Here is a 24,248-nt window from a genome sequence, read left to right as displayed (position 1 = left end):
AATATTTCTGTCTTCAAGTCACTTCACTCTCCTATCATATATTTATCATCCTATTTTTGCTACTGACTTTTCATGTAACATGTACCATTCTGTTAGTGTGTGAAATAGAAACCACTCTAAGTAACTGAGGAAGAATTGCAAGGGCTTGGATGCTTGCAAAAAAAAGACTGAGAACTGCATGGGTTTGGATGCTTGCAAAAAAGGAGACTGGAGGAGCTAGGCCTAGAAGAAGCTGCATACTAGTCTTCTACGTTCATGATCACAAAGCACTGCAGCTGCAATCCAGGTGTCTGGAAACTGCTGCCATCTTCATGACTACCTCACCCCATTGGTACTACTCGTGAGTCCTGCCCCTGCCGACTCTCATGTCTGCCAGAACCACTATCTGCTTCCACTGGCCCAGAGAAGATGGAGTCCATTTTCCTTCTACTTTTCAATCTCACATAAGTTTATTTAACTAACTAGCAAAACCTAAATTATATCCAGGATTCTTCCTGCCGGAAAGTACTGAGAAGCATACGTTTGAGTCTTCCAAACTCTGTATAGAGAATATAGACAAAATATAAAAGGGAACATATAGAGGAAAGTGTGAATGGATGCTTAATAGCACTAGACAATATTAAGTACATCAAAGAAATAAAAAGTCAGCATTTGCTGAATGTCTACTCTCTTTTGAAAAGATGTGAAAGTCAGCTTTGCATGCTTTTGCATTGTTACTAAATAAGGATTAAAACTTAACCATGTTGGAGCCAAATCTCACCTCTCATTAGTTTTGTAATTTATTGCTCTGTAAAAGTAAAAATCTGAAAATGTTTAGATAGGACATGTGCTGCTTGCATGAGACAGCAACAGTGCCATGGGTAAGATCATAAACTCTGAAGCTCAATGGCTCAGATTCAAATCTCAGTTCAGTCACTTATTAGATCTTTGAACTTAGACAAGCTGCTTAACATCTGTGTGCCTTGGTTTTAAATCCCATAACATAGTTAGAATTAAAAGTATTAAAAAGGTACTTTCATTATAGGGTTAACAATACCAAGAACTTAGAAAACATTAACATACAGAGCACTTAGAAAATACCAAGTGCACAGTCCATTTTTGCTCTTGTGATTTGTACTACTAATTTCTTCATTTTTTTTCTTATGACAAATTTCTTTTTTTTTTAATTTTTGTTTTTCTTTATATCTTCTTAAAAAAATGGGATACAATGAACAGAACGTGCAGGTTTGCTACATAGGTATACATGTGCCATGGTGGTTTGCTGCACCTATTGACCTAAGTTCTCTACCCTTGCCCTCCACCCCCCAAAAGTCCCTGATATGTGTGATTCCCCTCTCTGTGTCCATGTGTTCTCATTGTTCATCTCCCACTTGTTTGCTGAGAATGATGGCTTCCAGCTTCATCCATGTCCCTGCAAAGGACAGGATCTCATTCCTTTTTGTGGCTGCATAGTATTCCATGGTGTATATGTACCATATTTTCTTTATCCAGCCTATCACTGATGGACCTTTGTGTCAGTTTCATGTCTTTACTATTGTAAACAGTGCAGCAATAAACATATATGTGCATGTGTCTTTATAGTAGAAAGATATATATTCCCTTGGGTATAGAGCCAGTAATGTGATTGCTGGGTCAAATGGTATTTCTGGTTCTAGATCCTTGAGGAATTACCATACTGTCTTCCACAATGGTTGAACTAATTTACATTCTCACCAACAGTGTAAAAGTGTTCCTTTTTCTCCACAGTCTCACCAGCATCTGTTGTTTCTTGACTTTTTAATAATCCCCATTCTGACTGGCATGAGATGGTATCTCATTGTGGTTTTGACTTACATCTCTCTGGTGATCGCTCATGTTGAGCTTTTTTTTCATATGTTTGTTGGCCATGTAAATGTCTTCTTTTGAGAAATATCTGTTCATATTCTTTGCCCATTCTTTGATGGGGTTGTTTGTTTGTTTCTTGTAAATATGTTTAAGTTCCTTTTAAATTATGAATATTAGACCTTTGTCAGATGGGTAGATTGTAAACATGTTCTTCCATTCTGTAAGCTGCCTATTCGCTCCGATGATAGTTTCTTTTGCTGTGCAGAAATGCTTTAGTTTGATTAGATCACATTTGTAAATTTTGCAATTGCTTTCGGCATTTTTGTCGTGAAGTCTTTGCCCATGCCTATGTACTGAATGGTACTGTCTAGGTTTTCTTCTAGGGTCTTTATGGCTTTGGGTTTTACATTTAAGTCTTAATTCATCTTGAGTTAATTTTTGTATAATGTGTAAGGAAGGGGTTCAGTTTCAGTTGTTTCAGTTGTTTGCATATGGCTAGCCAGTTTTCCCAGCACCATTTGTTGAATGGTGATCCTTTCCCCAGTGCTTGAATTTGTCAGTTTTGTCAAAGATCAGATGATTGTAGATGTGTGGTGTTATTTTTCAGGTCTCTGTTATGCTCCATTTGTCTATATGTCTGTCTTCATACCAGTAGCATGCTGTTTTGGTTACTGTAGCCTTATAGTATAGTTTGAAGTCAGGTAGTTTGATGCCTCCAGATTTGTTCTTTTTGCTTAGGATTGTTTTGGCTATATGGGATCTTCTTTGATTCCTCATGAAATTTAAAGTAGTTTTTTTCTAGTTCGGTGTAGAATGTCAATGGTAGTTTGATGGGAATGGCATTGAATCTATAAATTACTTAGGGCAGTGTGGCTATTTTCATGATATTAATTCTTTGTATCCATGAGGATGGAATTTTCTTTTCATTTGTGTATGTCCTTTCTTACTTCCTTGAGCAGTGGTTTGTAGTTCTCCTTGAAGAGGTCCTTTGCATCCCTTGTTAACTGTATTCCTAGGTATTTTATTCTCTTTGTAGCAATTGTGAATGGGAGTACATTTATGATTTGGCTCTCTGCTGGTCTATTGCTGAGGTAAAGGAATGCTTGTGATTTTTGCACATTGATTTTGTATCCTGAGACATTGCTGAAGTTGCTTATCAGTTCAAGGAGTTTTGGGGCAGAGACAATGGAGTTTTCTAGATATAAAATCATGTCATCTGCAAATAGAAACAATTTGACTTCCTCTCTTCCTATTTGAATACACTTTATTTTTTTTCTTCTGCCTGATTGCCCTGGCCAGAACTTCCAATACTATGTTGAATAGGAGTGGTGAGAGAGGGCATCCTTGTCTTGTACTGGTTTGCAAAGGGAATGCTTCCAGCTTTTGTCCATTCAATATGATATTGGCTGTGGGTTTATCATAAGTAGCTCTTACTATTTTGAGATGTGTTCCGTCAATACCTAGTTAATTGAGAATTTTTAACATGAAGGGATGTTGAATTTTATCAAAGGCCTTTTCTGCATCTATTGAGATAATCATGTAGATTTTGTCTTTGGTTCTGTTTATGTGATGAATTACATTTATTGATTTGAATATGTTGAATCAGCCTTGAATCCCAGAGATGAAGTTGACTTGTTCATGGTGGATAAGTTTTTTGATATGCTGCTGGATTCAGTCTGCCAGTATTTTATTGAGGATTTTCACATCAATGTTCATCAGGGATATTGGCCTGAAGTTTTCTTTTTTTGTTGTGTCTCTTCCTGGTTTTGGTATCAGGATGATGCTAGCTTCACAAAATGAGTTAGGGAGGAGTCCCTCCTTTTCAATTGTGTGGAATAGTTTCAGAAGGAATGGTACCAGCTCCTTTTTGTACTTCTTGTAGAATTCGGCTGTGAATCCATCTGGTCCTGGGCTTTATTGGCTGGTAGATTATTAATTACTGCCTCAATTTCAGAATTTGTTATTGGTCTATTCAGGGATTCAACTTCTTCCTGATTTAGTATTGGGAGGGTGTATGTGTCCAAGAATATATCCATTTCTTCTAGATTTTCTAGTTTATTTGCATGGAGGTGTTTATAGTATTCTTTGATGATAGTTTGCATTTCTGTGGGGTCAGTGGTGATGTCCCATTTATCATTTTGTTATTGTGTCTACTTGATTCTTCTCTCTTTCTTCTTTATCAGTCTACCTAGTCGACTATTTTGTTAATTTAAAAAAAAAAAGTTCCTGGATTCATTGATTTTTTGGAGGGTTTTTTGTATCTCTATCTCCTTCAATATTTCTTATCTTCTGCTAGCTCTTGGATTAGTTTGCTTTTGCCTCTCTCGCTCTTTTAATTGTGATGTTAACATGTGGATCTTTCTAGCTTTGTGATGTGGGCATTTAGGGAAATTTATAGCACTAAATGCTTTAGCTGTGTCCCACATACTCTGGTACATTGTGTCTTTGTTCTCATTGGTTTCAAAAACTTCTTAATTTCTGCCTTAATTTCATTATTTACCTAGGAGTCATTCAGGAGCAAGTTTATCAATTTCCATGTAGTTGTGTTGTTTTGCATGAGTTTCTTAATCCTGAGTTCTAATTTGGTTGCATTGTGGTCCGAGAGACTGTTTGTTATGGTTTACAGTTTTTTGTATTTGCTGAGGAGTGTTTTGTTTCCAATTATGTGGTCAGTTTTAGAATAAGGGTGATATGGTGCTGAGAAGAAAGTATATTCTGTTGGTTTGGGGTGGTTTGGGGTGGAGAGTTCTGTAGATGTCTATTGGGTCTGCTTGGTTCAGAGCTGGGTTCAAGTTCTGAATATCTTTGTTAATTTTCTGTCTCACTGATCTGTCTAATATTGACAGTGGGTTGTTGAAGTCTCCCACTATTATTGTGTGGGAGTCTAAGTCTCTTTGTATGTCTCTAAGAGCTTGTTTTATGAAACTGGTTGCTCCTGTTTTGGGTGTATATATGTTTAGAATAGTTAACTCTTCTTGTTGAATTGTTCCCTTTACCACTATGTAATGCCCTTCTTTGTCTTTTTTGATCTTTGTTGGTTTTAAGTTTGTTTTGTTAGAGACTAGGATTGCAAACCCTGCTTTGTTTTGCTTTCCATTTGCTTGGTAAATTTTCCTCCATCCCTTTATTTGGAGCCTGTGTGTGTCTTTGCACGTGAGATGGGTCTCCTGAATACAGCACACAGATGAGTCTTGACGCCTTATCTGATTTGTCAGTCTGTGTCTTTTAATTGGGTTGTTTAGTGCATTTACATTTAAGGTTAGTATTGTTATGTGTGAATTTGATCCTGTCATCATGATGCTGTTCGGTCATTTTGCTCATTAGTTGGTGAAGTTTCTTCATCATGTCATTGGTCTTTATATTTTGGTGTGTTTTTGCATGAATGGTTCTGGTTTTTCCTTTCTATATTTAGTGCTTTTTTTCCAGGAGATCTTGCAAGGCAGGCCTGACAGTAATGAAATCTCTCAGCATTTGCTTGTCTGGAAAGGATTTTATTTCTGCTTCACTTGTGAAGCTTAGTTTGGCAGGATATGAAATTCTGGGCTGAATATTCTTTTCTTTAAGAATATTGAATATTGGCCCCCACTCTCTTCTAGCTTGTAGAGTTTCTGCTGAGAGGTCCACTGTTAGTCTGATGGGCTTCCCTTTGTAGGTGACCTGGCCTTTCTCTCTGTCTGCCCTGAACATTTTTTCCTTCATTTCAACCTTAGAGAATCTGATGATTATGTGTCTTGGGGTTGATCTTCTCATGGAGTATCTTAGTGATGTACTCTGTATTTCCTCAATTTGCATGTTGGCCTGTCTTGCTAGGTTTGGGAAGTTCTCCTGGATAATATCTGGAAGTGTGTTTTTCAGCTTGTTTCCATTCTACCCATCTCCTTCAGGTATGCCAATCAATTGTAGGTTCAGTCTTTTTATGAAGTCCCATATTTCTTGAAGGCTTTGTTCATTCCTTTTCTTTCTTTTTTCTCTAGTCTTGTCTGCACACCATATTTCAGCAAGGTGGTCTTCAAACTCTCATATCCTTTCTTCCACTTGGTAGCTTTGGCTCTTGATACTTGTGTATGCTTCATGAAATTCTCCTGCTGTATTTTTCAGCTCCATTAGGTCATTTATCTTCCTCTCTGAACTGGTTATTCTAGTTAGCAGCTCCTGTGACCTTTTATCAAGGTTCTTAGCTTCCTTGCATTGGGTTAGAATATGCTCCTTTAGCTCAGCATAGCTTTTTATTACCCATCCTCTGAAGCCTACTCCTGTCAATTCAGCTGCCTCATCCTCCATCCAGTTCTGTGCCCTTGCTGGTGAGATGTTGTGATCATTGGGAGGAGAGGCCTTTTGAGTTTTTAGTGGTTTTTTTTTTGTCGTCGTTGATTCTTTCTCATCTTCATGAATTTGTCTAACTTCTATCTTGAGGCTGCTGACCTTGGATGGGGTTTTTGTGGGAGATTTTTGTTGCTGATTCTGTTGTTTTTGCTTTCTTTTCCTTCTTTCTTTCTTTTTTTTTTCTTTCAATAGTCAGCTCCATCTTCTGTAGTGCTGCTGCAGTTTGCTGGGGGTCCACTTCAGGTCCTATTCATCTGGTTCACTCCTGTGTCTGGAGATGTCACTCAAGGAGGGTGGAGAACAGCCAAGATGGGTGCCTGCTACTTATTGTGGGATCTCAGACCTCAAGGGTCACCAACCTGATGCCAGTAGGATCACGCTTATACAGGATGTCTGACAACCCCTGTTGGAGGGTCTCACCCAGTTGGGTGGCACAGGGAATAGGACCCGTCTAATGAAGCACTTTGTCCCTTGGTGGAGGGGATGTGCTTCACTAGGGGGAAACCCACTCATCTGGGCTGCCTGGATTCCTCAGAACTACCAGGAAGAGAGACTAAGTCTGCTGGTCTACAGAGACCGTGGCCACCCCTCCCCCTAGGGGCTCAGGCCCAGGGACATCTGGGTTCTGTCCCTGAGCCTCTTCATTCTGCTTGTCTCATTTCTGTTGCTTGCTTAGTCTACCTTGGTATTTATGTGTGAGCCACCTCTATGCAAAGGCATTGGTCTCAGCCTTGGTACTTAATTTATTCTCTTCCCTCCTTCCTATATATATAAAGGTTTGCAGAAAGGCAGTGTATGTATTACAACCAGTTCTCACTGAAACACGAAATTAATTATATACATCTAAAGGCTACGCTTTGCAATACAGATCTCCAGTCTCAAGTTAGGTCTCCGCTGATCTACCGACTGCTCAGATATGCCTAAATTCTGCCTTTTTTGTTACTACTGCCTATCTGGGGTCTCCCATGTGACCTCTGGGCTACAGCCAAGAAGGGAATCAGATACCCATGGCTTGTTGGTAATATGACATGTACATTTAGGCTTTGAACCCAGAAGCCCTAAGCAGCCTTTTCAAGTGGCCCAGTTTTACCATTCCCGCAGGATGCAAGAGCTGATACTGGCTGGAGTTATTGGAGTTCCTGCAGGGAAGCCCCGTCCAAGGAGGAATGATGGGTCAAGTTCAGGCCTGAAGAGGCATTGAGTCTGCCACAGTGGGTGTGTTGGGCTGTGGGGGACATGTCTTGGGACCGAGCCATCCAGCCTCCCTGGCTCCAGCAGGGGAAAAAGCACAGCCTGGAGCTATAGATATGAATGTTGCCTTTCCCTCACCCAGGGAGCTTAGCGTGTTAGGCAGTTGTGATTCCCAGTGCTGGCCGCTGCCCCTCTCCTAAGGAGCTCAAATGGCTTAGGCAGCAGGCAGCTGCAGCTGTGGGGCTGGCCTCCCCTCCCTCCAGGAGCTCAGTAGGCCTAAGCAGATTCCCGCTGAGAGGCTGTTGAGAACCTGTGGGGCTCCGGGATTGTGACACTAGACCCAATGGCTTGAGTTTGTGACTAGGGTCTTCCAATCCATGCGTTGCACAGTTCCGTGGAAAAAGCACTGTATCCCCCTCTGGGTAGCACACTCACTTACTGCCTCCCTTGGCTAGGGGAAGGGGTCTCCCCTGCCCCACTGTGGCTCTCAGGTGGACCACTGCACCACACTGTTCTTCACTCCTCTCCGTGGATCCTGCCAGCCTCCTAGTCAGTTCTGATAAGAGAAACCTGGATACCTTGGTTGCCAGTGAAGGATTCACACACTTACTATGGTTCTTTTCCATGGGAGCCTCTGAACACAGCCCCTTGCTCCTGCCTCCTCCCCTCCCCACCCCCCCTCCTCCCACCAGCCATTTCTTCATTCTACTTGTCTCATTTCTGTTGCTTGCTTGGTCTACCTTGGTATTTATGTGTGAGCCAGCTCTATGCGAAGGCATTGGTCTCAGCCTTGGTACTTAATTTATTCTCTCCCCTGCTTCCTATATATACAAAGATTTGCAGAAAGGCAGTGTATGTATTACAATCAGTTCTCATTGAAATGCAAGATTAATTATATCCATCTAAAGGCTATGCTTTGCAATACACATCTCGAGTCTCAGGTTAGGTCTCCGCTGATCTGCCAACTGCTCAGATATGCCTAAATTCTGCCTCTTTTGTTACTACTGCCTGACTATCCGGGGTCTTCCATGTGACCTCCGGGCTCCAGTCAAGAAGGGAATCAGATACCCATGGCTTGTTGGTAATATGACATGTACATTTAGGCTTTGAACCCAGAAACCCTAAGCAGCCTTTTCATGCGGCCCAGTTTTACAATTCCCGCAGGATGCAAGAGCTGACACTGAAATGAACCTCTGGCTATCTGAGTGGATTGAGCAAGTGACACAGATGTTCTGCCAATTCCCCTAAACAAGTAGCAGGGATAAAGGACAATAACCTTAGCTCAGAAGAGGCCCCAGGAGCGAGGAAGGCTGGGAGTAACGGCTGCTGGCTGGCCTTGACTGCTGCCAAGGGCAGGCATGGAGCTATAGCAGGGAGTAGAAGTCACAGGTATCTGCTAAATTTCTATCAGCAACCTCATACTTCTTACCTTCTGCTGAGACACTTTCTTATTACTATGCAGAAGACCAGAAGCTTTAACCTAAAGAGAGGTTAAATTTCTAATCAAATATACATGGTGAGAAGTGAAAATCCCTTCTTCTCTTTTCTCTTGTCCCCTTTCTTGTGCAGGGATGCAGTAAGTGCTGGGAACTGCCACTCTGAACCGTTAGACCTATGGGGCTTCGTCTTATGTTAGTACTTCCCATACACGCTTTCTCTCTTTAGTCCTTGCAGTAATGCTATTAGGTAGATTGAAATGCCCCCAAGGAATTTTCTGTGGATTTCCAACCTGCATGTGGCTATAGACCATATAAGATATAGACCATACACTATGGTTATAAAAAATGAAATGGAGCATGGATATGAAACCATTTTTAGAATTTATACCGTGCTTAACAAAGTTAGTGGGGACTGTTCATAACTGTAGGCAAAGTGAGGGACCTAGTCCTGCAGGAGAGACCACTGTAGCATGAACAGTGGGATATACTGATAACTAGGAGGGCGTGGGAGGAAAGGGCATTGAGAATCCAGTGGGAGGGTTTTTCCTTGGCACCAAATAGGAGCTGATTTTTTCCCCCTCCAGAAATAGTGGCAAATGAAAGAGGGAGGGGAGAAGTTGGAGATGCAAAGATTATAAGACAATCATAGGGAAAGGTTTCTTTCTAACAAATTAGGAAAGAAGGTAATTTGTTCAAGCAGAGAGGCAGGAGAAATGGGAGTTGGGGACATTAAAACATCAACCATGAGAAATGTGATTAGCGATAAGCCAAAAATGAATGAAATCCTTTTAATTAATATTATTAGTAACACTCTCTGAGCACATACTCTGCCAGGCTGTATACACTAATCACTTTATGTGCTTTACCTCATTTACTTCTCCCGAAGAGAAAGAAAATATTGGTATCCCCATTTTTCAGATAAGATGAATTAGGTTCAATGTTTTATTTAAGGTTGTACAAATAATAATTGATGGAACTGAGCCGCAAACACGGGTCTCCAAAGACAGAATCATTTTGTCATGGTGCCTTCAGTGAAACACGGATATTACTCAGCTGAACAGGGTAAGACAAGACTGGCTGCTAACATGGATTAGGGACTAGCAGACAGGATGCTGCAGATGAAGGAGTTGAGTGGTTTTAGTGGATAAATTTCTCAGGCAAGGTAATTAAGCAGGTGAAGGCAAACAGAGGAAAAGATTGGGACACAAAGACATGAAGATGCTTTTTAGCTGCTTCTAAGATTTCAGGTGCTATGAGAGTAGAAATGATGCAGCTTTTTAAAGCAGAATCCAACTGACCTAAGATGGGAACATAATGTGAGGGAGAAATAAGTGATTGTTTTCTTAGGCATGGAGAATTTGGAGCTGTCTGTTACTGCAGCACAACATAGTGTGACCCTGCTAAGGCAAATAGTTGTCAGATTTTGATGTGTGGCAGAATTATCTAGGCTTCATGTTCAAATGCAATGGCCCTTGCCCCATCTCCAAATGTACTAATTTGGAACCTGGACTGAGGCTGGAACATTATATTTTTAATAAGTTCTTTAGGTTACCATACCTACCACATTTCGAGGACTAGTGAGGCACCCAACCTTGATTAATTTCAGGCACCTAAGGTACATTTGTGAGACTGGAAACAAGGCATAATGCACTATGACTTGCCAAAAAATTGGTAGCTTTCTTCTCTGGCCTGAAGCACCCATGCCAGGGTTCAAATCTTGGCAAGATTTCAGCTACTATGGACTCTCGTGCAGGGCACAAAGGCCCTATTTCAAGAGGTTATTAAAGTCTATTCTTTCATCTAATGAGGTAAATTTTTCAAAAATTGTCAGGATATGCAGTATTCTAATATTGAATCAAATGGACACCTGACTAACATGACCTGAGATGTTAATTCATGTCAAAGTTTTATTATGTCTAGAATTATAGTGAGATTCTTGATTAACAATTCAAGGTAATATTGGTTGGCAAATCTTTCTATTATTGGTGTAGGAATAAGGGCTGATTCTGTCTATAATCAAAATAACTATGCTTCATTCCACTGCAATTTAAAGTGGATTTATATAATTCAAAATTCTCAGCATTTTATATGAAATGTACATTAAAAATATTAATTATGTGAGCCTCCTTTCCTCCTCACAAGGATGACACTATTTAAATTATTTCAACAAAATGCTAATTATTGTGAATACATTTTACATTTTATGGACCTTGAAAAATACTTTAATAGTTATGTCGACAATACAAAGGTACAGGGTAAAAGGTGAAATTTATAAAGAAGCAATTTTCTCATAATAAACCTGATCGCAAATTGGTAAAAGAACAAATGATAAAAAGCGAGGTGAAATGATTTGCAAAAAGAAGTACTACACTGCCATCTACTGTTCAAATAAGTCATATGCTTTAATTGCTATCAGATCTTAATGTGCAGTCTACTTGGGAGTGGAGGGCCAGAGAGAGGAGAAACTTGTGAAAAACTGAGATCATCAGACTCCATCTCAGGTATTGTGGTTCTGTGGAATGGAGATGGAATTCAGGAATCTGCCTTTGTAAGAAGCACTCCAATTGAGCCTATATAGGTGGTTCCCTAAACATACCTTAAGAATTACTTAAATATATCTTGGCCATTGTAAGGTATGATGCCAGGCAACACACGGTTCCATCAGTGACCCGTGCAAACAGATGGTTAGATTTCATAATAATTTTTAATGTGATTTTGTTTATGGCTATATAGACATTTGTGTATGCTAGAATACATTTTTATCTCCAGGTTTCAACTGTGGCATTCTCTAATCAAATCTGCACTGCATAAATTTGGTTTTCACTCTTAGATCATTTTCAATGAGGAATATGCATTTTTAAAAGGATTGGGTTTCTATTATTTCTATTGTTTTCCTTCTCATCATGTACTCACTTTTTTTCTGACAGGATAATTATTGATGGAGCTAATTTGACCATATCTAATGTAACTTTAGAGGACCAAGGTATTTACTGCTGTTCAGCTCTTACTGCTCTAGATAGTGCTGCAGATATAACTCAAGTAACTGTTCTTGGTAAGTGCACTAACTAATGAGAAATCTGTTCATTTCTACATTTCTGATTAAATTCCATTGTTCCTGGTCAATATAGCTAACGATTATTTGAGCGCCTGCACATATATTGTTAATTTGAAATTTTTGTTTCAAAAGCAACACAATTTCAAATCCTTTCTCCTCTTTTCATATAAAAGAAATTAATTAATGCTTAAATTTTTTTCCCTACATGTGTTAATTTGACAATAGCAGTGGGAGGTAAGTGGTGCTATCAGCAGAAAGAAAAATAAAGCATGCTTGAGTTCCTAGCACTCTTGAGCTACTCTTTCCTGGTGTGCAAAGAAATGGGGCTGAGGAATGGAGGTGGGCTAGATTGGAGGATCTCAGTAGGGGTTGAGAGGTGGATGCACGGTGGTCATCTCTAACCTAAAGGCACAGACTGAGTTCCCAGGATTCCCGGAAGGACGGGGAGGAACTTCCAGCATTCTGCAAAGGAATGTCTTTGATTTTTGTTGTTGTTGTTAATGAAAGTACTAATTAGGAAACAGTGTGCACACTTCACTAGTGTAATCAATGCAATTACCCCCGAAATCACCAATGTTTAAAGCTCTTAGATCATCTGCTGGATGTTTTCCAAAATTTCCCTTTCAGATTCACTCTCTACCAGCTCTTTGACCTAGAAAGGTTGCTGGTAAGGACAACATCAGCAAACCACTTGCCTTCCAGCTATTATTTGGTTCAGTAAGTGGAGGGCCATTTGGAGTGTTGTATTGATTCTCCCTACTTCCGTCCCGTGGACTGGCTGTCCCACTGCCAAAGTCATACCTTCTGCAGACAGGGTCTCCTCACACCATTCCTTCTGATGGGGCTCTAACAACTGCATCCCACCACAAATCTTTCAAGTCTCTCTCACACCCAACCTACCAAACATCCTGCCCACATCTTTTAAAAGATGTTTTATTAAAATGTTTTGGAACTATCCTAAATTTGTGTAAGTTATTCATTAATTTTCTGGGGGGACCCTAACATCTACAGATATTTGTTCTGTTTCAGTGGCCACCATTTAGTCTTTCCTTTGGTTTGCAGGTACTCCTTAAAAGTATTGGTTTTTTGCCTACCCTTCTTTACATATGTCTACATTAATCACTGTTATTAACAGACCTTTGTATCCTTAGCACTCCAGCTGTTGGGACCCACTATTAGGTTGTGAACAAGGGAGGTGGTGGTACAGACCGCGGGAGAAAATTCAGTTGAGAAAATTCTGTCTTCTGAGACAGGCTGATAAAAAATGGGTCAACAGGCTGGATCTCTTCAAGTGAAGCGAATGGCCACCCCTCCTCAGGTGAAACAAATAGCCATCAAGTTGGGTTCTAAAAATAAAAGCGCAGTTTCCACTCGTAGAAGGTATGGATTTATAGAGTTGTAGAGTTGGCTCAGTAGAATTGTACCTTTAGGCAAAATGTTTGGCCATGGGTATTTGAGCATTTTCAGGTCTCTCCAAACAGAAACGTTTAATCCCCTAGTGATGATTTCAACAATAATTCATCAGATAAAGTAGTTGAGCTTCAGATAAACTGGAATTCTTCCCAGGCCCAGTGAGTTGAGGGGTGAGTTCAGGCTCCGTGTGCTTTGTCCCTAAGTATTTTGAACAATGGCAGCCACCAAAGGGACTGAGTCCCCTACTGCTTGGTGCTTCCCTTCTCAATTTCCTCTCAAATTTAAAATATCATTCTTGCGATTAGGCTGCCGTTTTTGGAACTATTAATTTTTAAAAATTCTACATAAATTTTGCCTATGATTATATGTACTGTTTATGTATGCACTAATCTACCAATGTTTACAGAATAAAAATAAAAATAACATTTGAATAAAAATAAATTTTGAACTTTATTGCTCAAAATTTATATTCGTTTTTCTTTAGACCAACTTCTGATTAACCAAAGCATCTCTCAACAATTGACAATAATAAATAATTATATAGACACATGTGAGGTTTCTAAAAGACTATGTTTTCCCCCTGGAAAACAATTTTTAAAAGCATATACTTGATCCACTTTAATCAAAAGTTATTTTTGAAAGCATTGACATAAATATGCTTTCAGGATATCATTTTTTAAAAAAGTCTCAGTTGCAAGTTCATCAGTTCTAGCTCCATATGATTCTCAGAGGAGCCCGATTTTAATGACAGATGTAACATGCAGCCTTAGTTTACTTCAGGAAACTTCAGAAATTAGTGGACTCAGTAAATACTGAAGAGAAGCTGAAGTTCTCCGAGCTCAGAGATTCTCAAACCTGTTGAAGAAATAACTTTTTATTTAAGGCTTTAATGTTTGGACACAGTCATGAACCACAGTTTTTAAAAAGCATGTTCTCTATTCTGAATTTGAAACAATGCTTTTTGTCAATGTAAATTTCTAACAATTAGCAAATATTCAGGAGGAGCAATATATGGTGCTTTCCACTAGGAGAAGAAAGAGCCCATTGAAAGGCTACATTACATAATACCTTCCTTTTCTCTTCTGCAAAAAGATAAAAGTCCTCCAATACTTGAGAGAATTCAAATCAAATTTTAAGAGTAAAGGCCTTTAGAAATAAGATTGTTGCTTTATTTTCAAAGTACCAGAAATTTTCATTTTCTTTAGCACTGGAAAATTTGTGATCATTTACTTACTTAATTTTCCAGTTTCTGTCACAACATTTAACAATGCCAAATCTCCCTCTTCCGATATAAACTGCCTTCTTACTCCTTTTGAGAACTCCAGGTCAAGAGGGTATCAAAGTTGCTATAATGAAAATTCATTGTTATCAATGATGATAAAAATCCAACACAGTTGCAAAAAAGAAAGGCAGAGCTCATGTTCTCTCTCTTTTTCTATAGCCATAGGACCTAGTTTTTATTGATTTAATATAATAATTATATGCATGATTGAAGTAATAATATCTTTTTCACTGATTTATTTAGTTACAAGACATTTATGTGTGAGGCACTGCGGGCAACGCAAAGCGTAATAAAATATGACCCCTACTCTTGGAGTTGAATCAGGCATATAAACAAATATGAACTGGACCAATAGAAATGATTCATTTGAGATACGTCATGTTTCTCAAACTTGAGTATGCCTAATCACCATCCAAAGAACTTGTTTGTAAATGCAGGTTCCTTGGTCCACCTTCCTCAGTAAGCCAGAAATAGGGCCTAGGAATCTTCATTGTTATTAACTACTCCTAAAAGAATTCTGATGTCCCTGGTCAAGGATAATCCCTTGAGACTATAATCAGAGAAGAGGGAGGTAATATGGTCCACTGGGGAGTACGTGTGAAGATGCTGCATTTTACAAAGAACCCCAGACCCCAGAGGTTGATGCGTTTGAACATAGTGGAGACATAGACCCAGAAAAGAAGGGTTTTTAAGGAACCAAACTGGGATCCACCAACGCAGTACAGTAAGACCAGGTGTCTATACTGAGGTTTGCAGTGGAGAAAGGAACATTTATCTGCAGGGCACCAAACAAGAATGGGTCAGCTCACGCTTAAGTCCCAACCTCCGCAATGGCTTGCAGGTGAGGGTGTTTAAAAGCAGGAGTAAATTTCAGGAAAGCAAATGCTACAGGCAAAAAAGTAAATTAATACTTTGAGGTTACACATCGGTTTATGCCTAAAAGGGTGAGATATCTTAAAGTGGGGATGGGACATGGCTTACAGGTCATAGGTGGATTCAAAGATGTTCTGATTTGCAATTGGTTAAGGAAGAGAAGCTTTGTTTAAAAATTGGGAGTCAGCCAAAAAGAAGATTAGCTCTGGCTCATGGACGTGGCTCCCTTGAGGCCCCTCAGGAAGAAATTTACCAAAAAAATGATGGTCAGAGCTCAGACTTCAGTTTTCCCTTATCTGAGGTCTCCGTGCCAGCAAATTTATTTGGTGACAGTCTGGGTTCCAGAAAAACAACTTGGAGACATATATTAAGACATTATCTTCAGTTTTAATAGGGGAACCAAACATCCCTGTGACTCTAGCTTCCTTGGCTATTGTTTAAAGCTACATTACCTTCGTTCTTATCAAGCTGTTTATTTACTTCTTAGGGCTAGCTAGGTGCCTGAATTAGCCTTGAAACTCTACCTTTCACTTCCATATGTCGGGGGCTCCCCAGGTCCCTAAGAGAGTGGTAATTGCTGTGTCTCAGGGTAGCTGGCAATGTGTCTGAGGAAGGGAATCAGATAAACAAAGGCAATTATCTACATTTTCCCTCCCTTTATTAATTAGATGTTCCGGATCCACCAGAAAACCTTCACTTGTCTGAAAGACAGAACAGGAGTGTTCGGCTGAGCTGGGAAGCTGGAGATGACCACAATAGCAATATTAGCGGTAGGAAGACTTGGGATAACTGTTTTCATTACTCTGGATACTCAAAATTAATAGTGAAGCCATTTTTTAACCTGCCTTAGTGGATTTTTCTTCTTATAACATCCTTTTGAACTTTTAATATTGGGTATAAATTTTGGTATAACTTATCCATACTCCATATATTCTAATGTTTTTTTCCCTGTTTTAACGTTTTTCCCAGAGTATATTGTTGAATTTGAAGGAAACAAAGAAGATCCTGGAAGGTGGGAGGAACTGACCAGAGTCCAAGGAAAGAAAACCACAGTTATCTTACCTTTGGCTCCATTTGTGAGATACCAGTTCAGGGTCATAGCCGTGAATGAAGTAGGGAGAAGTCAACCTAGCCAGCCGTCAGACCATCATGAGACACCGCCAGCAGGTATGCAGGTTCTCACATCAGGTTTCAAACAAAATATTTGTTTGTCCCCATCTTTGAACATCTTAAAAAAGATTGATAGAGTAATGTAGGATTTTAGATTTCTCCAAGTAGCATTAATAGTTGTATAAACAGCACACAAAATATTCAAAGCACACGCGTCTCAGAAGGATTACATACAAGTTAGATAGAAGCAGGAAATTAGGGGAATGACACATGAAAAAAAATTACTTTCAGTAATTTCTGATGGCTAAACATCAAATTTAACCAGATATCATCAAGTAAGTTCTAAATTAAAGTTCAGTATATATGTATATTAACACTATTAATTTTTATGCATTCAGTGTCTTTTCTTGTGTTTCAACATCAATCTACATTTCCAAGATGCTTTTGAAAAAATCTCAAGAATGACTGTGCTAGAATTTGTATTACTGAATTGTTATTGATCATCAATGTGGTCATAGCATGATATTTTATTTTTCCTTGGCTAAAATAAATACTCTAGGATATAATTTCCTTTTTGGATTGAGTAAAAGCAAGTCAAGGTTATAACTGAATCAGATAGAAATTAACACTTGTGTGATTTTAGTGTATGTCAGCCTTTGCACTAAACTCCACATTTAGCTATTTCTAATAAAATGAATCCATCTAAAAATATTCATGACTACTTTACAGGTTTTCTTCTGTTTGATGCCCTTAAAACTTGGCTGCTGATATTAATACATGGTGTTTATTTTATTCTTCTAAAGGCAAATATTCACAACATATGTTTCTAATGACAATTCTAATAGAAAAAATAGAGCAGACTTAAATTAAAATATATATTTTTAAAAAGCAAGTTCAGAATTTTAGAAAGCAGTTTAAAAAATTTTAAAAGCAGATTCAAAATTAAGACATAGATAGTAAACCATCTACTCTCCACTGGATAATAATTATTTCACTCCAAGAAGACTATTTTACTGTTTTAAATAAAATATATATTTAAAAGCTACCTTAAATCTTTTTAGGAACTGGACCAGATATAAATTAATAAGTACAATCAAACTTATTTAATTATCTGTGGTTTTTGGGGGGAGGAGTTGTGATATGATGACTTACCTATAGGTTAAAGGAAAAATAATGTTAATGTTTTTAATTTTTCAGCTCCAGATAGGAATCCACAAAACATAAGGGTTCAAGCCTCTCAACCAAAGGAAATGATTATAAAGTGGGAGGTGTGTATTCCTTAATACGTTATATATTTCTTTGTGCTCTTTTTCTCTTCCTCTTAGGTCTGCATGCTATCTACAATGATAGCACAATATTTTTTTAAGAACAAAGATAAGATTTGGAAATGAAATGAACTTGTGAGTCATCATCATCATTGTAAATTTTAAAGATCATTGTGATTAAAATGATGCTATGAAACCGAGTTTAACACTAGTCAACAATTTAGGGAAGATTTTTCAGATTGATTTAGTTGTAATACATTACCAGAAGTTTCAAATTATTAATAGTTTAATTAACAATATTCTAGATTCTCTTCCATTCAAAAAATACTGAAAATCTTTAATTAATTTAGTATAATCTACTAGATATTATGCATATCAAACTGATGACACTCCAAAGAATATTCACCCCTCATTAAACACCAGTAGACATTTTGTATTCTCCTTTCTAATAATTCTGAGGATGATCTTGTGAAGAAAGCATCATGAACGCCTTATTCTAGACCTGAAGATGGCATCCAGGATAATGAATGTCTTGCCCATCACCACACAACCAGAAATCCACAAAGCTAGGATTTATATATGAGGATCTTTGGACTCCAAACCTCACTTTTTCCTACTTTACATATCTCTGTTAAATGTTATTAAATAGACTTCACCGTTTGAATTTTGCATAAAAATGTATATCTACCCAGATAATTTTAATTATTCTAGGGTCATTTCCAAATTTCTTCTGTAACAGTGGGGAATTTTATTTTACCTCTACTACTTGGATATATTTCATGATGAGTATATTGACCTACCTAAAAGGAAATTATCATTCAACCATTCTGATGAGTAATAGGCCTCCAACATTGAGTTTACAAAACTTTGTGTAAATATTGAACATTTTTTAATGTATGTTGAAATATACGAATTTATTTCCACAACTCATTCCAGGTATAATTCTTGGAAGAATTTTAAAATGCACAAAGTTTAGTTTGCTTTTTATCCTCATATGTTGGCGTTTGAACTCATTACACAATCAAATGGCCTATACCTGCAAATATTTAGTCAATATTTTTTAGATCAAAATTAGCTTTTTATTTCCACTTCACTTACTTGTGAAATTAAGTTTTACAAGTTTAAGGTGTGGAATTTTTTTAAAAAATGGTAATACATAGAAACGAAATATATTCAAGAATATTATTTCTTTCCTTGAATTTGTGGTTATAAATAGTTACTACCACATAGTCTTGATAATTACTTAATTTATAATCTAAAATGATGTTAGTCTTTTAGGGCATATCTGTCTTATCCTCCCTTAAGTTCCATAGAAATTTTCATAAAATAGATAATTTAGTCGGTTAGATAACAATAATACTGTGAATTTGCCGATCAGTTCCTCAGAGAAGCACATCATGTTCCAGTAACATTAACTCACTGATCTTCACTACTCCTTTGGGAGGGCTGTGGTTCACGATGGCGTCAGTCTTATATGTCATACAGAGAAACTGGGAATCTCAGAGTTTAATGACCTCACCCAGATGCCATGGGCTGAGTCACATGGAAAAAATGCCAGAAATCTTCAGTCTTTCTGACTGCTCCTCTCACTCACAAGTCATTTTTTATTACCCCGAAGATACACAAGATTGATTATTAATGCTCTCTTCTTGTAAGAATGGGGCTATAATAAGAAAGCATCTGTGGCCAGGTACAGTGGCTCACGCTTGTAATCCCAGCACTTTGGGAGGCCAAGGCGGGCAGATCACAAGGTCAGGAGTTTGAGACCAGCCTGGACAGTCTGGTGAAACTGCCTCTCTACTAAAAATATGAAAATTAGCTGGGTGTGGTGGCGCATGCCTGTTATCCCCGCCAATTGGGAGGCTGAGGCAGAAAAATCGCTTGAACCTGGGAGGTGGAGGTTACAGTGAGTTGAGATCACACCACTGCACTCCAGCCTGGGTGACAGAGCGAGATTCTGTCTTAAAAAAAAAAAAAAAAAAAAGCATTTATAATTTGTTTTTGAGGAGCAAATGGCATGTAATCTAGTAATTAATTGATTAGAGGAAGGAAGTAGTCACAGGAATTGGATCTAGGCTGACAGTTACATTCCCAATATGTCCCATGGTGTCTCCTATTATCTTGATGTGTCAGAGATCTAGTCACTACTGACACAGCCAGTGAAATTTAAGAACATTCATTCATTAAGTATTGTTCTGTATGGATCATCCTATGGAAAGGAGTTAGACTCCAGTCTTTTCCCAGTTTCACAATCAGATAGCATTGTGAATGAATTACCAGACCCCCTCCAGAGATGTACCCAAAATAATTCCTATCTACATGATAATGGTCAGAGAGACATACTTTTGAAAAAAAAAAAAAAAAAGCTGATCTTTCCCAAAAGAATTAACAATGAAGATGAGCACTAGGAACAGACTGGATGTCCCTAATTTTTGCTTATTTGTTTATGTTTTACATTTAACATTAAATATGATTGAATTCAAATAACAATGCAATTTCACTGAATGGTAGAACTAGGCTTTTTAGTTAGCATTACCCTCAAACATTCACTTTTCCTATATTAAGTGGGTCATGACTCACTCATATATTTTGAGTGTTCAAACATCATAATCTACTTACAAAACAGGACAAAAGAGTCTACTGCAAACTCATCAGTTAAATACCTATATCAGGATAATTTTTGCTTGAGAGTTTCCATTGTTCTTAAGCATAGGTATGTGAATTTTCAACTTTGCTCAATACAATAACACATTTCAAACTTAAAGGACACCAAAAACAAAACCAAAAGCCCAAAAACCCCACTAATGTTGAGAAGCAGGAACATCTTTAATTACATGGTTATGTGATCACATCCAAGGTAGTTAATTCCTAATGGATCTAAGTTTTATTATTTATATTACAAGTGTAATAAGAAGATCTACTGGCTTTAAAATGAAATTAAGTGGAATTAGATGAAATATTGTATAACCTAATGACTATAGTAGATAACAATATATTGTATTCTTGAAAATTGTTGAGAGACTGGGTTTTAAGTGTTCTATCATAAAAAATAAGTATATGAAGTAACATATATTTTGAGTAGCTCAATTTAGCCATTCCACAATGTATACATATTTCAAAACATGTTGTACATAAGTATATATAATTTTTATTTCTCAATTAAAAATAAATAAAAATGTTCAACAATTTTTTTAAAAATAGAATTAAGGCAGGAGAGAAGTCTTTCTGTTTTCTAGATTAATAGTTATAACCTTGCTTGGTTCATAGATGTCTTTGAAACTATGTTGGAAGTACAGGATCTTTTTCTAGAAAATTATACACAAAAAGTCATACTAAAGATATCATTGGCTTCTCAGATCCTTTAAAGGATACACATGTACCCCATCTAGAGATTCCTACACCGCAAGTTAAGAACCTCTTTTCTAGAGACTCCTTCCTCGTGGGCTATTTCACGAGAGGCAGAGGGAAGGGAAGGCTGGTGACCTTCCTGCTTACTCTGCCCTTGCTCCTTCTGTTCTTTGTTGAAGAGATGATTTGGGAAACATCTGAGGTTCAGTAGGCATTGCCTCAAAGTCAAATACAAAGCATTCAGGCTGTTTATTTGGGTTCCCGGGTACTAAAAAGGCTGATAAGATAGCTAAAATATTTTTGATTAAAGTGTTACGGTTTATTATTTATTTATTTAAAATTTGTCAGAGAACTTTATTAAATTTAACTCCTTTCTTTGGAGCAAAACGTGTAAAATGAATAATATTATTTAAGCACACTTATTGTCAGTAGAGACTGAAGGAAACTCTCATTCCACATTGCAGCACGGCACTACAGACTCATGGCCTAATTCACTGGGGCAATGCTAAAGCCCCTGGTGAATTTATATCCATTTCACACTCTAAAATATCTTGGAACAAAACTTTCCAACAAATGGAAGTATAAGCAAGGTCTGCAGAAAAATCTCAGAAAGTTTTCATTTTGTTTTAATTTTTTTTTCTCCCAGTTAGTTTAGTTTATTCACGTTGGAATAGGCATACACTTAAAATTATTTTGCTGATATGTCACTATGCTTTCAACTTAATTCCAAGCAATGCCTCTAATAAGTGTTTTAGTAAATTAGATTAAGTTGTGAAGGGTTACAGATTCTGTAAGAACACTATGTATGACATTGTTGACTCACTCGCATATCCAGACAAAATTACTGTTTATATAAGTGAACCTTAAATTTAGGATTAAAATCATATTTTAAACATATTTTATATAACTGATTCATTTAATGCACAATCCCATTATCTTTGAAATTAAACAGGCAGTTTAAACTACATTATTGTTTTTAAATTAAACTGTTGCTCAATTAAAAACTAAAGTGGAAATAACCAATTTCCCATACTAGAAATTACTCCTCCAGGCTGGGTACGGTGGCTCATGCCTGTAATCCCAGCACTTTGGGAGGCTGAGGCAGGTCGATCACTTGAGGTTGGGAGTTTAAGACGAGTCTGACCAACATGGAGAAACCCTGTCTCTACTAAAAATACAAAATTAGCCAGGCGTGGTGGCGCATGCCTATAATCCCAGCTACTTGGGAGGCTGAGGAAGGAGAATCACTCGAACCTGGGAGACGGAGGTTGCAGTGAGCCGAGACCACACCACTGCACTCCAGCCTGGGCAACGGGAGTGAAACTCCATCTTAAGGAAAAAAAAAAAAAAGGAAAGAAATTATTCCTCCAAATATTTCTATGCAGCAAAATAAAGTGGATAAGGGAGGCATTTTTTCTTAAAGAAAAATAAAGAATGGTCAAGGAGCTGGGAAATTATTAGAAAGAGAAGCTACTGTTTCTTTGTATTAAAGTATAAACATGCATAGTCTCCAAAAATAATACATAATCTGTCTCTTCTTATGGAAGAAAAATGAAGAAGGAGAGAACCAAATACAAAAAAGAGTTTTCTTCAAAAAGCCATGGGAGAATCCCATTCACAACCAAAGAATTCGTGGCCATATTATTTTTTATTTCAGTCTGTTTTTTGAAAATGGAAAGGTGGAATGTAGTGGAAAGCATAAGCAAAAAGCTAAAACACTTCGTGGAATTTCTTTGTAACTTCCTTCATGTGTGAAAACTTAGACTTTACCATAAGGACATAATCCAGGCATCTGATGAGTAGGCTGCTCATTACTTGGGGAGGTAAGGGATTAATTTTCATACTTAAGCTCATATGATGACAAAACTTTTTCACAACTGTCTCTAAACCAAGAAGGGGGATTTAAGATCTCTCAACAAATGATCCTTCCATTGCATTGTTCCTTATACCACTTAGGGTGGTTCACCACCATCTCTGAGTCAACACATCTGTGATCAGACTGAATGAGTTTCACCTTCTGTTTTAGCCTTTGAAATCCATGGAGCAGAATGGACCAGGCCTAGAGTACAGAGTGACCTGGAAGCCACAGGGAGCCCCAGTGGAGTGGGAAGAAGAAACAGTCACAAACCACACGTTGCGGGTGATGACGCCTGCTGTCTACGCCCCTTATGATGTCAAAGTCCAGGCTATCAATCAACTAGGATCTGGGCCTGCCCCTCAGTCAGTGACTCTCTATTCTGGAGAAGACTGTAAGTGATGCACTCAAACTGCTAAGCACGTCAATAACTGTTGCTCTCAAATATATTGTACTTCTGTCAACAAATATTTGTGAACAACTAGTGCATGCAAAGAGGTTGTATTAGCCACAGGAGATAAAAAGAAACATAACACATGATTTCTATCTTAGGATTGACTGGAGGACAGTTGATCAGTATAGAGTACCAAGAAGTATGTTGAAAATTTCCATTTTATTCAGTTTCCTATAAAGCTCTTCCTACATTGAAAATCGAAGACCAGGAGTTATCACTGCAATCATTTAAAGCCGCATAACTGTCATAAGATTTTCAAGTATATTTGTCCTTACTTGTCAAGGATCCCCTAACAGCCACTTGCTGTCATGCCCTGGGCTTCAGTGGCATGTCTGGAGCTTTCCTAATACTGATGAGATATACACCCAGATTTATATATAGAATTATACTCACACACACATTCTGATGCCACAGCAACTGTTGCAAATAGGTTATTGGAAGGAGAAAAAACACTGCATTGTGTATTGCTAATGTTTTGAATAATATTAGGGGTTATTCTCATTGCCTTTCCAGCATCTAAAAGAATAATTTGATCCAAAAGTAGAAGAAGGTTGAGAATGAGAAATAGCCAACTCATTACTCACCTGCTGTCTAAATTCTACCCAAATAAAAGCACAAAAAACACATAACACATGTGAATTAAGATAGTATTAGTCTTGACTGCTCTGTATTTGGCTTATTCCTCTGTAGTAAGAACTCCTATAGAATAGAGATAGTAATATCCTCTTCATAGGGTTGTATGAACCAATTGAGGTAAGGCCCTTAGAGCAGTGCCTAACGTATAGCATATGCTCAAATGTTGACTGTTATTAATAT

The 24,248-nt window shown here is 37.9% G+C and overlaps 1 protein-coding gene across 7 annotated transcripts in view; it reads left to right on the top strand.

The window, feature by feature from the left end:
• CHL1 (cell adhesion molecule L1 like) overlaps positions 1-24,248 on the top strand; it is a 209,905-nt gene that overhangs the window by 166,730 nt on the left and 18,927 nt on the right. For all 7 annotated transcript variants that reach the window (XM_003894176.5, XM_003894178.5, XM_009200328.4 and 4 more), the window contains 5 exons: positions 11,705-11,829; positions 16,069-16,170; positions 16,370-16,567; positions 17,708-17,778; positions 23,150-23,372. In XM_003894176.5, coding sequence (XP_003894225.2) covers positions 11,705-11,829; positions 16,069-16,170; positions 16,370-16,567; positions 17,708-17,778; positions 23,150-23,372 — 719 coding nt within the window. The remainder of the gene's footprint in view (positions 1-11,704; positions 11,830-16,068; positions 16,171-16,369; positions 16,568-17,707; positions 17,779-23,149; positions 23,373-24,248) is intronic.

This window comes from Papio anubis, chromosome 2, assembly GCF_008728515.1.
Source record: "Papio anubis isolate 15944 chromosome 2, Panubis1.0, whole genome shotgun sequence".
Taxonomy (NCBI): Eukaryota; Metazoa; Chordata; class Mammalia; order Primates; family Cercopithecidae; genus Papio; species Papio anubis.
The sequence above is the reverse complement of the archived record's forward strand: the minus strand, read 5'-3'. Positions and strand labels throughout refer to the sequence as shown.